The sequence below is a fragment of the Malaclemys terrapin genome, chromosome 1, assembly GCF_027887155.1.
Source record: "Malaclemys terrapin pileata isolate rMalTer1 chromosome 1, rMalTer1.hap1, whole genome shotgun sequence".
NCBI lineage: Eukaryota > Metazoa > Chordata > Testudines > Emydidae > Malaclemys > Malaclemys terrapin.
In genome coordinates, this window is record NC_071505.1 from 248,373,488 (window position 1) to 248,385,545 (window position 12,058).

The 12,058-nt window shown below is 39.8% G+C and overlaps 1 protein-coding gene across 1 annotated transcript in view; it reads right to left on the minus strand.

Moving 5' to 3' along the window:
* Nucleotides 1-1,073: 1,073 nt before the first annotated feature.
* Nucleotides 1,074-12,058, minus strand: part of RBM26 (RNA binding motif protein 26) — a 105,286-nt gene continuing 94,301 nt past the window's right edge. Inside the window, exon 22 of the mRNA XM_054011828.1 lies at nt 1,074-3,192. Within this exon, the coding sequence (XP_053867803.1) occupies nt 3,103-3,192 (90 nt within the window). The 3' untranslated portion in view covers nt 1,074-3,102. The remainder of the gene's footprint in view (nt 3,193-12,058) is intronic.

The following is a 12,058-nucleotide window of genomic DNA, read 5'->3' on the forward strand; positions in this document are numbered from 1 at the left end:
TAGAAGTTGCGAAAAGTTTTCTGGAAAAAAACAAGGCAACCATTCTTGGTGTTTCAGATTAGCAAAATTCATTTGCAGAACTGTTGGATACAAAACAGAGCCATTTAGCTAAGCACACATGCATACATGAGCAGAATCACATTCAGGAGAATCAACTCAGTAGGGAAATGAAAGTTGTGAGATGTATGGCTTGTTAGGTAAAAAAAAGGCTGCTCCACAAGAGAGAGACTTCAAGCGATGACTTTCAACAGTGGTCAGACTGTGTGAAGGGACATAGAGGACTCTGGTGCTAGGCAATAGGAAGGAACCAGGAAGATGACAGACATACGTGGCATGTAGTTTGGAGCAAACCATAAGGTGTCTAAAAACCAAAAAGGGCAGCTTGAAAAGGATTCAGAAGTAAATGGGAAACCAGTTTAGATTGTGGAAGGGTCTATATGCTGTACAGAACTCAATCATTACTATTATAACTGGGGGGGTCTCTGGGCACCAAACACAAACTCTAGTTGGGGGAGGAAATGGCTGTGTTTGTTTCTTTGTGTGAGAAAGTGAGCTGAAGCATTGTGACCCTGGTATTCTTCAGTAACTGGAAGAGATATGACAAGAAAGAGTACAAAATACACGACAGCAACGATTTTTTCATTTTCACCCTAATTTTGGAGGAACATAATTCTAAGTTTTTCATAGGAAGACCACATGGCTAAAGGGATTAATAGGAAATGGAATCTCACACAGCAGTGTCACTAGTTTGAAGTCAGTCCAACTGAGCAACCACCAAAAGTTGTGACCATCGGATACCTAGGTGAAGTGACTTAGTTTCAGCTTCTTTGAACATGGACCCATATAAAAACCTACACCCTAACAAACTACTCAATCTATGGAGCATGCACAGTACTCATCTGCAGTACCTGATATGTGGAAAAACACAAATCTTCAGTCTCCAACATTTCAGTCTGGCACCCTTCAAACTGGCAGCCTTCAGAAGTACTAAATAATTAAAAAATAAAAAGTTGAAAAGTTTGTATTTACTCAATGAACCAGAATAGCTCATTTAGAATACTGGAGAAACAGGATCTAAAATTAATTTATTTTGCCTGAAATTCAGGGTAAAAAAGTCAATTTCCCTAATAAACAGTTCAAGTCCTTATGACAAATATTAGAAGTTACCGTACAAACAGACAATTATGACATTTCAATATAAAACTAAGTTCTATACAAAAACAATAGAGCACATTTTTGCAACAAGGGGTACACACAGAGAGAAAGAGAGAACACATACATACACTATGAAAAAGAACGGAGATTCAGGCCTGCAGAACTAACACCAAAAAACCCTTCAGACCACTGATTTAGAAAGCTACTCAGAGGGACACTCTTACCTCAGGGATGATACTACTTCCATTTCCCTTCATCTCTTATTTTACGAATAAAAAGGCTGCCTGCAGAGTAATGATGTTCCAAGAAAAGACTTAAGGGGTGGTGGTAATTTGCTCCCAATTAAATGAAGAGTGCACAGAGAAAAATATTATGAGATCCAACTACCACTTCTGCACCTGTCTGATGAGAGGTGTATTGGATTTATATTACATTTATTTGAGGGCTGATGGCTACACAAGGCTCCAATAACTGATATGCCTACAAGAGACCTGAGGAGGAGCCAAAATGCTACTTCATGGAATGTGAAACACTTTCTTTTGGATATAGGAGTTTCTATATTTCTACAGGGCTAAGTCTTAGGGTTTTTTCCCTTCTAAGAAGAGAAGAACTGCAAACCTATGAAACCAATGCAGAACATAGTGCCCTGTGAAAAAGTGCATATTTAGTATTTCTGCAAGCTCTCAGTTCTATTAGCATTTCTCACATTTATAAGTTTTAAAAAGTAACTAAATGAACAGACCATAGTATGGACTGATCGTTTTCCCAAATGTAGTTTTAAAATGGGGAAAAAAAATCTTTGCAAGGACAAAGGAGATATATTAATATATAGGCTTAAAGTTCTTAAGACTATAATACCTACCATTCACTTTTCTTAATGTATTCTTCTGTTACATTTCTTTAGTGCATATATCTTTGTGGGATCAAGTTTTCTTCTGTAGGTTCACAGTATATGCATACAAATGCTCTTCTTATTTATTAAATGTTATTCTATTTGAAGCAGTTTGAGTTAAATTACGTTATCAGTTTTAAAATATGTTTCCAAGGCTTTTATGCAGCAAAACCATATACTAAAATACAATTGTATATCACCTAAAAATGAGACTTCACATTTCAAGTTATCAGTTTTTTTTATGATGTTGATGTAAAAAAAAAAAAAAAAAAAAGACAGTGATTATAGCTCCTTTTGTGAGTATGGGGGTGGGGGGGTCACCATTTGGAATGGTCTTTCTTCTTTCCTTTTTTATTTTTTTCCATTTTCAAGGACCATTGTCTTAGCTTTTTTGGTTATTGCTTTTTTTCTTTTTTTTTTTCCTTTTTTTTTTTTTTTAAAGACCATTCCATTTCTTTATTTTTTTAAACATCTTAAAGTCATAAGGACTTATACGCAAAGCAGTCATACACTGTATCATTAAAACCCATACGTAAAATACGTACACAAATCCAACAAAAGGCTAGTACATAGTAAAGCCTAAGCATACTACTATGCAATATTATGAATACATAACTTTAGAGACTTCAGTTTAGTACTGTTATCTATTCATTTCTGAAAACATTCACAAAGATTTTTAAATGCAAATTTTCATTCCATATCTGGAATAGAACAAAAATTATCTATGTTATAACAATTCTTGGTCTTTTTTTTTTTTTTTTTTGACCAATTGATTAAATTACAAAGAATCCAAAGAATTCTCTAACTTTCAGGAGAAGTATGTAATAAAAACATTGCATATGTTCCTAATAAGATGTCTTTAGCAATCATTTACTGAAACAACTCAAACATGAATCTGGCAAAATACAGGATTGATCAGCTGCTTTTTAGTCTATTTCTGAAATTCAACTTCATCACATTTACCAAAAAACCTTTTAGTACAAACAAGCAAAAGTACATTAGGTAATACTAATGCAATGTAGGTACAGTTCCAGCACTTTCTCTGATCAGTTGAATCATCTTCTCCATGAACGAGATTCATTATCCTCTTCTTCTTCATCATCATCTTGAAGCAATGAGTCATCCACCAAGGATTCTTCCTGAAACTTCAAAAGAAAAATGTGTTAGGCTCCATTTCAAAAAAGTCAGAAAATGTAAAAGATCAAAACAAAAAGTAGACTTCTGCTACATAGACTTTAATGAGGACAAAGATTATATGTGGACATTCCCTTTTTAATCTGAAACAGAAAAAATGAAGGTTACTTCTAATCCGAGTTCTTCAAGCTGACTTCATAGTCACACTTATGGTACTGCATCACCTGATGGTGCCAAACGATGGAACCTTCTCAAAGCAGTGCCTGCTGAAGCACACGTGCACCCGTCATCCACGCCTTTTATTCCACCTCTCAGTGTCTCTGATCATGAGAGGGTGAGGCTACATAAGGGGCATTGAACCCTCTACTGCCGCAGTTCCTTCCACCACCAACCCAGACAACCATAACAGGACTCTGAGGATATGTTTACACTGCAATGTAAGCCCAGAATTCAAAATCAGACTCAAGACTACCTCCCCCCCTTCTATCTACACACAAATTGCGCTAATCCAGGGCTAAGACCCAAGGTCCCAGGACCCCATGAGGGTGGAGGGGTTGCGTCTCAGTTAAGTCGGGTTCCAGGGTTCAAGTCCTTCTGCTTTGCAGTGTAGACAAAGACCCACTGGACTCGCGCTATGACAGTCTGCCAAAAACATCCCACGGGCCAACTTTATTTGTCCTTTGGACAGTCAAGTTTGGTGGACAGTCAAGTCTTCCCACACTAAACCATGAACAAAAGGCTAGAGCAGCCACCTTTTTGGAGGGTACTAGGAAGTCTGGGATACGGGTGGCTGACCTTGGGTCTACATAATGTAGTGCAGAGATGGGAGCCCCAGGTTGGGACCCAGAGTTCAACATTCCCTAACCAGGGATTACCAATGAGTGTAGAACACTCAAACCCTAAATTAACAAATCCAGGATCTGCTAACTCTAATTCTACTAACCTTGGGCTTACATTGTAGAGTAGACATACCCTGAAAAAAAAGGGAAGGTGGGCAAGAATTGTGAATATGCAGACTCATCTTGTAGAAGTCTGGTAACAAGTAACCAACCTTCATTTCTTTTTTGAATGGCTCTGCATGTTAAACTACTGCTAAGTAGTAATAAGTAATGCTGAGTATCAGAGGGGTAGCCGTGTTAGTCTGAATCTGTAAAAAGTAACAGAGGGTCCTGTGGCACCTTTGAGACTAACAGAAGTACTGGGAGCATAAGCTTTCGTGGGTAAGAACCTCACTTCTTCAGATGCAAGTAATGGAAATCTCCAGAGGCAGGTATATATCAGTGTGGAGATAACGAGGTTAGTTCAGTCAGGGTGGGTGAGGTGCTCTGCTAGCAGAGCACCTCACCCACCCTGACTGAACTAACCTCGTTATCTCCACACTGATATATACCTGCCTCTGGAGATTTCCATTACTTGCATCTGAAGAAGTGAGGTTCTTACCCACGAAAGCTTATGCTCCCAGTACTTCTGTTAGTCTCAAAGGTGCCACAAGTAATGCTGAAAAACCCTAAACACAGAAATGGACTCAATCAAATAACGATTGCAACACTGCTCTGCCAAATTTGGCATGTGCTCCAGAAGAAAGATTAAGCATGTTTAGTGAAAGTGTGCACTGACTTTCAAGTGGCAGCCTTGCAAATTTCCCTAATAAGAACATATTTGAGTGATGCAAAAAGATATTGCTACAGCTCTAGCAGAATGAGACTGCACAGAGGGATCAGGAATTTCAGATAACTCATAACACTGCAAAATGCATTGTTTAACTCATCAGGAAACTCATCTGAGTGGACACACTATGACCCATATGATAATTTGCATAAGGAATGGTCTAGATGGTCTCCTAAGACTTTTAGTTCTACCTAAATAGTATGCAAGAGCCCATGTAGTATATAAAGCATGTAACAGACTCCCATTTATTAGCATGAGGTTTCAGAAAGAAACTCTCTCATTGAAATGGATCTCAGACACTTTCATAAAAATCTGGGAGCAAGTTTAAGAACTGCCCTATCTTTGTGAAAATTTGTAAATGGCAGCTCAGCTATCAGGGCATGCAACTCACTCACCTTCTGGCTGTGATATCAGTGATGAAGACCACATTAATAGATAAGTAAAATAAAGAACATTTCATCATGGTTCGAAGAATGATCTCATAGGCGTAGATGAGGTCAAATTAAGCTCCCAAGATAGACGGGATCCCGTAGAGGAAGATACATGTTATATAACTCAGACTTTAATGTCAGAAGGGACCATCGTGATCATCTAGTCTCACCACCTGCACATTTGCAGGCCACAGAATCTCACCTATCGACTCCTGAAATACACCCCTACCATCTGGCTAAGTTACTGAAGTCCTCAAATCATGGTTTAAAGACTTCAAGTTACAGAGAATTCACCATTTACCCTAGTTTAAACCTGCAAGTCACCTGGGCCCCATTCTGCAGAGGAAGGTGAAAAACACCCAAGGTTTCAGCCAATCTGACCGGGGAGAAAATTCCTCCCTGTCCCCAAATATGGCAATCAATTAGACCAGAACATGTGGGCAAGAACCACCAGGCAGATAGCTGGAAAAGAATTCTCTGTAGTAACTCAGAGCCCTCCCCATCAAGTATCCTGTCGCCAGCAGTTGGGGATTTTTGCTACTGGCAATTGCCAAAAAGTCACATGTCATAGTAGGCAATCTTATCACACCATCCCCTCCATAAACTTATCAAATTCAGTCAGGTTTTTGCCCCCACTGGTCCCCTTGGAAGACTGTTACAGAACTTCACATCTATAACAGTGTAAAGAAATCTTCATCTAATTTCTAGCCTAAATTTATGTATGGCCAGTTTACAGAAGTTAGTTCTTGTGTCCACACTGGCACTTAACTTAAATAACAACTCTCCCTCCTTGGTATTTATTCCTCTGATATATTTATAGAGAGCAATCATATTTCCCCTCAGCCTTCTTTTGGTTAGGCTAAACAAGCCAAATTCCTTGAATCTTGTCTCATAAGATAGATTTTCCATTCCTCGGATCATCCTAGTAGCACTTCTCTGCACCTGTTCCAGAATTCATTTCTCAAACATGGGAGACCAGAATTGCACATAGTATTCCAGATGAGGTCTCATCAGTCCCTTGTTTAATGGTATTAACACTTCCCTGTCTCTACTGGAAATACCTCGTCTGATGCATCCTTGGACCGCATTAGCTTTTTCATGGCTGCATCACACTGATCCTGTGATCAACCAGTACACCAGGTACTGCATCACAGTCATCCTGTGATCAACCAGTACACCAGGTCTTTCTCCTCCTCTCTCGCTTCCAACTGATAAGTCCTCAGCTTGTAGCAAAAATTCTTGTTGTTTGTCCCTAAATGCATGACCTTGCACTTTGCACTATTAAATTTCATTTCATTTCTATTACTCCAGTTTACAAGGTTGTCCAGATCTTCTTGTACAATATTCTGGTCCTCCTCCATACTGGCTATGCCTCCCGACTTTGTGACAGGTTTCAGAGAGGTAGGCATTTTAATCTGTATCAGCAAAAACCACGAGGAGTCCTTGTGGCACTTTAGAGACTAACCAATTAATTTGGGCATAAGCTTTCATGGGCTAAAACCCACTTCATCAGTTCACTCCATGCATCTGATGAAATGGGTTTTACCCCACGAAAGCTTATGCCCAAATAAATTGGTTAGTCTCTAAAGTGTCACAAGGACTCCTCATTGTTTTCTCAACTTTGTGTCATCCGCAAATGTTATTAGCCCACTCCCACTTTTTGTGAGAAGGTCAGTAATAAAAATGTTAAATAAGTTTGGACCCTGAAGACTGATCCCTGAGGAACTCCACTAGTAACCTCCCTACAGTCTGACAGTCCACCTTTCAGTATGACCTGTTGTAGTTACCCCTTTAGCCAGTTCCTTATCCACCTTTCAATTATTAATCTCCATCTTCTCCAATTTAACTAATAATTTTCTATACGGAACTGTATCGAATGCCTTACTGAAATCCAGACAGATTAGATCTACTGCATCTCCTTGGTCTAAAAAATCAGTTATCTTCTCAAACTCCTTCATAAACCTTTTCACAGAATCATACAAAAAGGGACCTAACATCGACCAAAATGTGGTAAGCTGAAATAGCAGTCAAGGATTGTCCTTTAAAAGTTCACTTAAGTCTTCAAATACATTAAATATTCCAAAATAAAGGGTAGGGAAGCTACCACTGGCAAATCAGTTTTTCCCTTCATCCAGACAAATCTAGTTCATTTTAACTAGTAACACTTCCTCGTAGACAGTTTTCTAGTGTTAAGTCGTACATTTTGTACGAAAGAAGAACATAATTGCTCAAGAGTAGTCATAATCTGACGGCCCACGCTGTGGATCTGGATGAAGAATCCCATCTTGCAGCTGTGACAAAATATCTGGAGACAGAGGAAGATTTATGTACCATCCATCTGACAGCTGAAGCAGGCCCATGCACCACTACTGTCTCGGCCAAGCTGGAGCAATCAATGTAATTTTTTCCCTGTGCTGTCTAATCTTCACTACTTTCTGAATCAATGGAAAGGAGAGAAAAGTATACAGAAAGGCCTTTCCCCAATGCAGAAGGAAGGCTTTTTGTTGATTTCTGTCACAAGCAAGTCTATTTCAGGTTGATCCTAATGGGAAAAGATGTCATGACAACCTGATCCTTCAGGGACTGTTGTGAGACTGGGAGCTATCCCTGCTGAGATGATCTGCTAACAAACAGCCTTCCCCTGCTAAATGTGGGGCTACCGGATAGTGCTCGTGACAAATGCATCAATCCTATAACCTAACTGCTTCAACACATAACTGGAGTGAGTGAGTTCCCTCGTTTGGTCATGTAAGACAAAGCCGTTATACTGTCCATTGCTACCCAGACTACCTTCCCCTGTATATGAAGAAGGAATGACTTGAGAGATGAATGACCCTTAATTCCAACATGTTGATGTGCAAACTTTTCTCTTGAAAAACAGAGTTACCTTGGATTGTACACTGAGCTATATATGGACTCCCCCATCCAGCGTTGGAAGCATCTGAAGTTATTGTCAATGAAGGCAAAGGAGGACTGAACAGAGCACCCCTGAAAAGACTTGTTCCTCCATCACCTTCTCATACTGACAGGCCTGAATTTACAAAATCACTTGTTCTATTTTTAAAAACCTGTCTTCTGGAAGAAAATCTTTCCTTGCTATTGAGGTGTTGTCTACACTCAAAAATTAGGTCTGTATAACCTCACTCAAGTTGTGAAAAATCCACAACCCTGAATAACACAGTTAAACCAACCGAAACTCCGGCATAGACAGCTTTAGGCCAACGGGAGAATTCCCCCGTTGATCCAGCCACCACCATCTCCCAGGAAGGCGGATTACTTAAGTCACTGCTGCGCGACTGCAGCATTTTAAGTGTAGACAAGCTCAGAGTCCAGTAAGCAACCTATAAAGGGAATTCTCTGAGTTGGGCACAGATTTAACTTCTTAACACTGAGAAGCAGACCCAGATCTGAAAAGAGCAAGATTTTAACCTCAACACTGAGTAAGAGAACCCTGCATGTAGTCACTTTCAGTAGCCAATCGCTCAAATACAGATAAACAAATACCCTGTTTTTTCAGATGTGTTGCTATCATAGAAAGGCACTTGGGGGAAAAAAAAATAAACTCTTGGTGCTGCTGACAGGCTGAACGGGAGCACCTTATATTGGACATGGCACCTTGCCACCATAAGCCACAGGTATTTTCGATGACTGTGCCACACAGCAATATGAAAATGTGTGTCCTTTAAATCAAGAGTGGTGAACCAATCCACAACTAAGGAAATTGTAGATGCCATGGTTAACATCCTAAATGAGAATTTTCGAATGTACTTGTTCACATTTCTTAAGTCTAAAATTGGACTTAAGCCCATCTTTTTTCTGTATCAGAAAATACCTTGAATAAAACCTGTCCCCAAAGATGTTTGGGTACTTCTTCAACAGCTCCTACCTAGAGCAGCTTGTGAACTTCTGTAAGCAAAATCACCCCATGAAAAGGGTCCATGAAAAGGGAAAGGTAGGTGGAATTGAAAGGGGGCAGTTTTATGAACTGAATGACATAGTCCTTTTCTACAATGTCTAGTAACCATAAATCCAATGTAATCAGCCTCCCTCAGTTGATAAATCAGGCTAGTCTGTCTCTGAATAACAGAGGAGAATGATCCTCACTGATTGGTCAACAACTCTTGATCCTCATATCAAATCTGAGGGATGGTGTTAGCTGAAGACTAAGAAAAGGGAGCTGGTTGCCTCATCTTAGGTCTAGATCTGAAAGACCTTATGCTCAGTCTAAAATGAAGACAGGGATTGCTGCTGCTGACACCTCTGGCTACATGCAAAATAAGACCGACAACTGTGAGTAATACTGTCTCTGGTATCTAAATGATGGAGTAGGTGGTCTCTTCCTGGGCATGAGACCCAGACTCAGAGAGCGAACACTAGAGCTAGTCTCCTTCAATTTTTCCAAAAGCTCATCTGTCTCAAGTACTGAAAATACACAAGTGTTGTTGCTGCCGTGTTGGTCTCAGAACTTTAGAGACACATGGTGGGTGAGGTAATATCTTTTATTGGAACAACTTCCGTGGGAAGGAGAGAGAGAGGCTTTCGAGCTTACACAAAGCTCTTCTTCAGATCCCACGTAGATGATACCTCACCCACCATAAGCTCTGCTTCAGAGCAGAGTTAGCTTATAGCACTGAAAATAAATTAAACTTTTAAAAGTGTGTAACTTTGTAAAGTTGTTTAATATCCTTAATTTTGTACCCTAACAATTTTCTTTTTAAAATATTGTGAAATATAATATAAAAATCGGCACCTTGCCTCTGTACAGCAGCTCCATTCTGCAACATTCATGTGATTTCATCTGCATAGTTCATGAACAGAAACTTCAGGAGATTTAAATTACCTTTTCTCTTCAGCTAAGTGCATTATGCTTAATGCTCACTTTATTTGCTGTTATCAAACTCATTTAAAAAAATAGCTGAAGATTCCCTTTAAATAGATAATTTATCAAAAAACATTACATATGAAGTGCATTCTGGCAAGGTGATTGGAACAGTGTAGAGAAATTGAAATGTCTGTCAAGTTAGACTTGTGCTACAAAAAGTAAAAACGATTTTGGGATAATTAGACACCTTAAACAGAGAGAATGGGTTGAAGAATGAAGGAACAATGAAAGAAAGTAAGCTTATGGTAAACAAAGACAATAGGTGGTTTGGGACATATGTCCATTCCTTCCCCATAATTTTTCTCTAATGTTAAACACATTTGTCTCAACTGCAAAAATGCATGATTCTTAAAGGAAAAGCTTTTTAGACACCCTAGTAATTATTTTTAGGTGTAGGTATATTCACAATGCCTATCTAGTTCAATTTTGAACTTGATTATAAATTGTTGAAGTGTAATGTCTCATTTTAGACACTGATTTGCGTGAGGAAAAATATCAAATGGGATAGATTAAGTACCTTTGGTTGTAAAGAGGCAAAGTGACTATGAACATATGAGTTAGACTATTTTTCAGTATACTGTTTTAAGGCTCATGGCAGCATAATAGCTTGGATATGTATAATATGTTGAAGAATCATAAGAACTATTAAAACATGAGATGCGCATTGTCTGGTCTTCAGAGAGTCTCTCATTTTTATGTTTTCCGCAATAAAGAAAGTTCAACTTCATTTGCCTCCCCCGCCCCCTTTAAAAAAAAAAAAAAATTATATTTGAAAGCTTTCGTTCTTCAAGTGGCTCTGCACATTTCCATGTATGGATACTGTGCTGCCTGGTGGCACCTCATGGTAGAACCTTCTCCAAACAGTGCCTGCTGGAGTGCACGTGTGCTTCATCCTACCTCTCCCCTCGGTGTCTGGGAACGTTCTGAGGGGGAGGCTATATGAGCAGCGCTGTGCCCTCTAGCACCTCAGTTCCTTCCAACCACCGTGGAAAACAGTTGTTAGCTGCCCTGGTCCTTCAGATATGGGGCATTCTAAGTGCCTTGTTAGATTTATAGTTTATAGTAGTTTATTCCTAGTACAGTTAGTTCAAGATAGTGTTATAATACAGATAGTGCATACACTTATTAAGGTAGGTTCCTTGTGTTATGGCAGAACCTCAGAAGAAAAACAACCTGAGTTTTGAGATTTGCTTGGTGCCCTGCTGTTTTCTGGGTGTTGGACAAGCATGTGAGGCTTTTGAAATATCTGGGAGAGGTACATTCACCTCTGGGTGCTCCGTTTGCCAGACTAGCTTCCTGAACTTGTAAGAATAGACAGACCAGGCTTTAGGTACTGTAGCTCAAAGAAGCTCTGGCCACTAAACTGTCCAGTTCCGGAGGTTCTGCAAATGAAGAGGACTGATTTGGCTTCAGTAGCTTCCTTAAGTAAGGAGACCTCAAAGTTGTGCAGATCACTATCTGTGCAGCTTTCTGATCCTTTGGAGAAAGCTACCAATGCCTCAAAGGCACTGGAGAGAGCCTGTCAGGAAAGTCAAGGAACCTAAAGTTATGTTAGTTCCAGCTGCATGAGAACAGAAGCAGCCACTGTGGGAGAAGGCAGCCACTGTTAGCAGTGCCATATCCCACTTGTCAGACCCCCTCCAAAACAGATGTTGCTACTACAGTTCCAATGGTAAGCTCAAGTCTGTTCCAGGCTCTTTCAAGCCCAGCGTTGAGCGATGTAGTATTTTCCCGGATCAGTCAGTTTCCAAGTTTGTGGCGCTGAGCCAATCCTCTGCTCCGGTTCCGAGGGCCACCATCAGATCAGAAGAGGATAACAGTAGTGGCTGATGTCCATTGTCCTCTGCCTGAGAGTCCTTCAACTTTGACTGACAGGAACTTGGCAGGGGAAGAAAT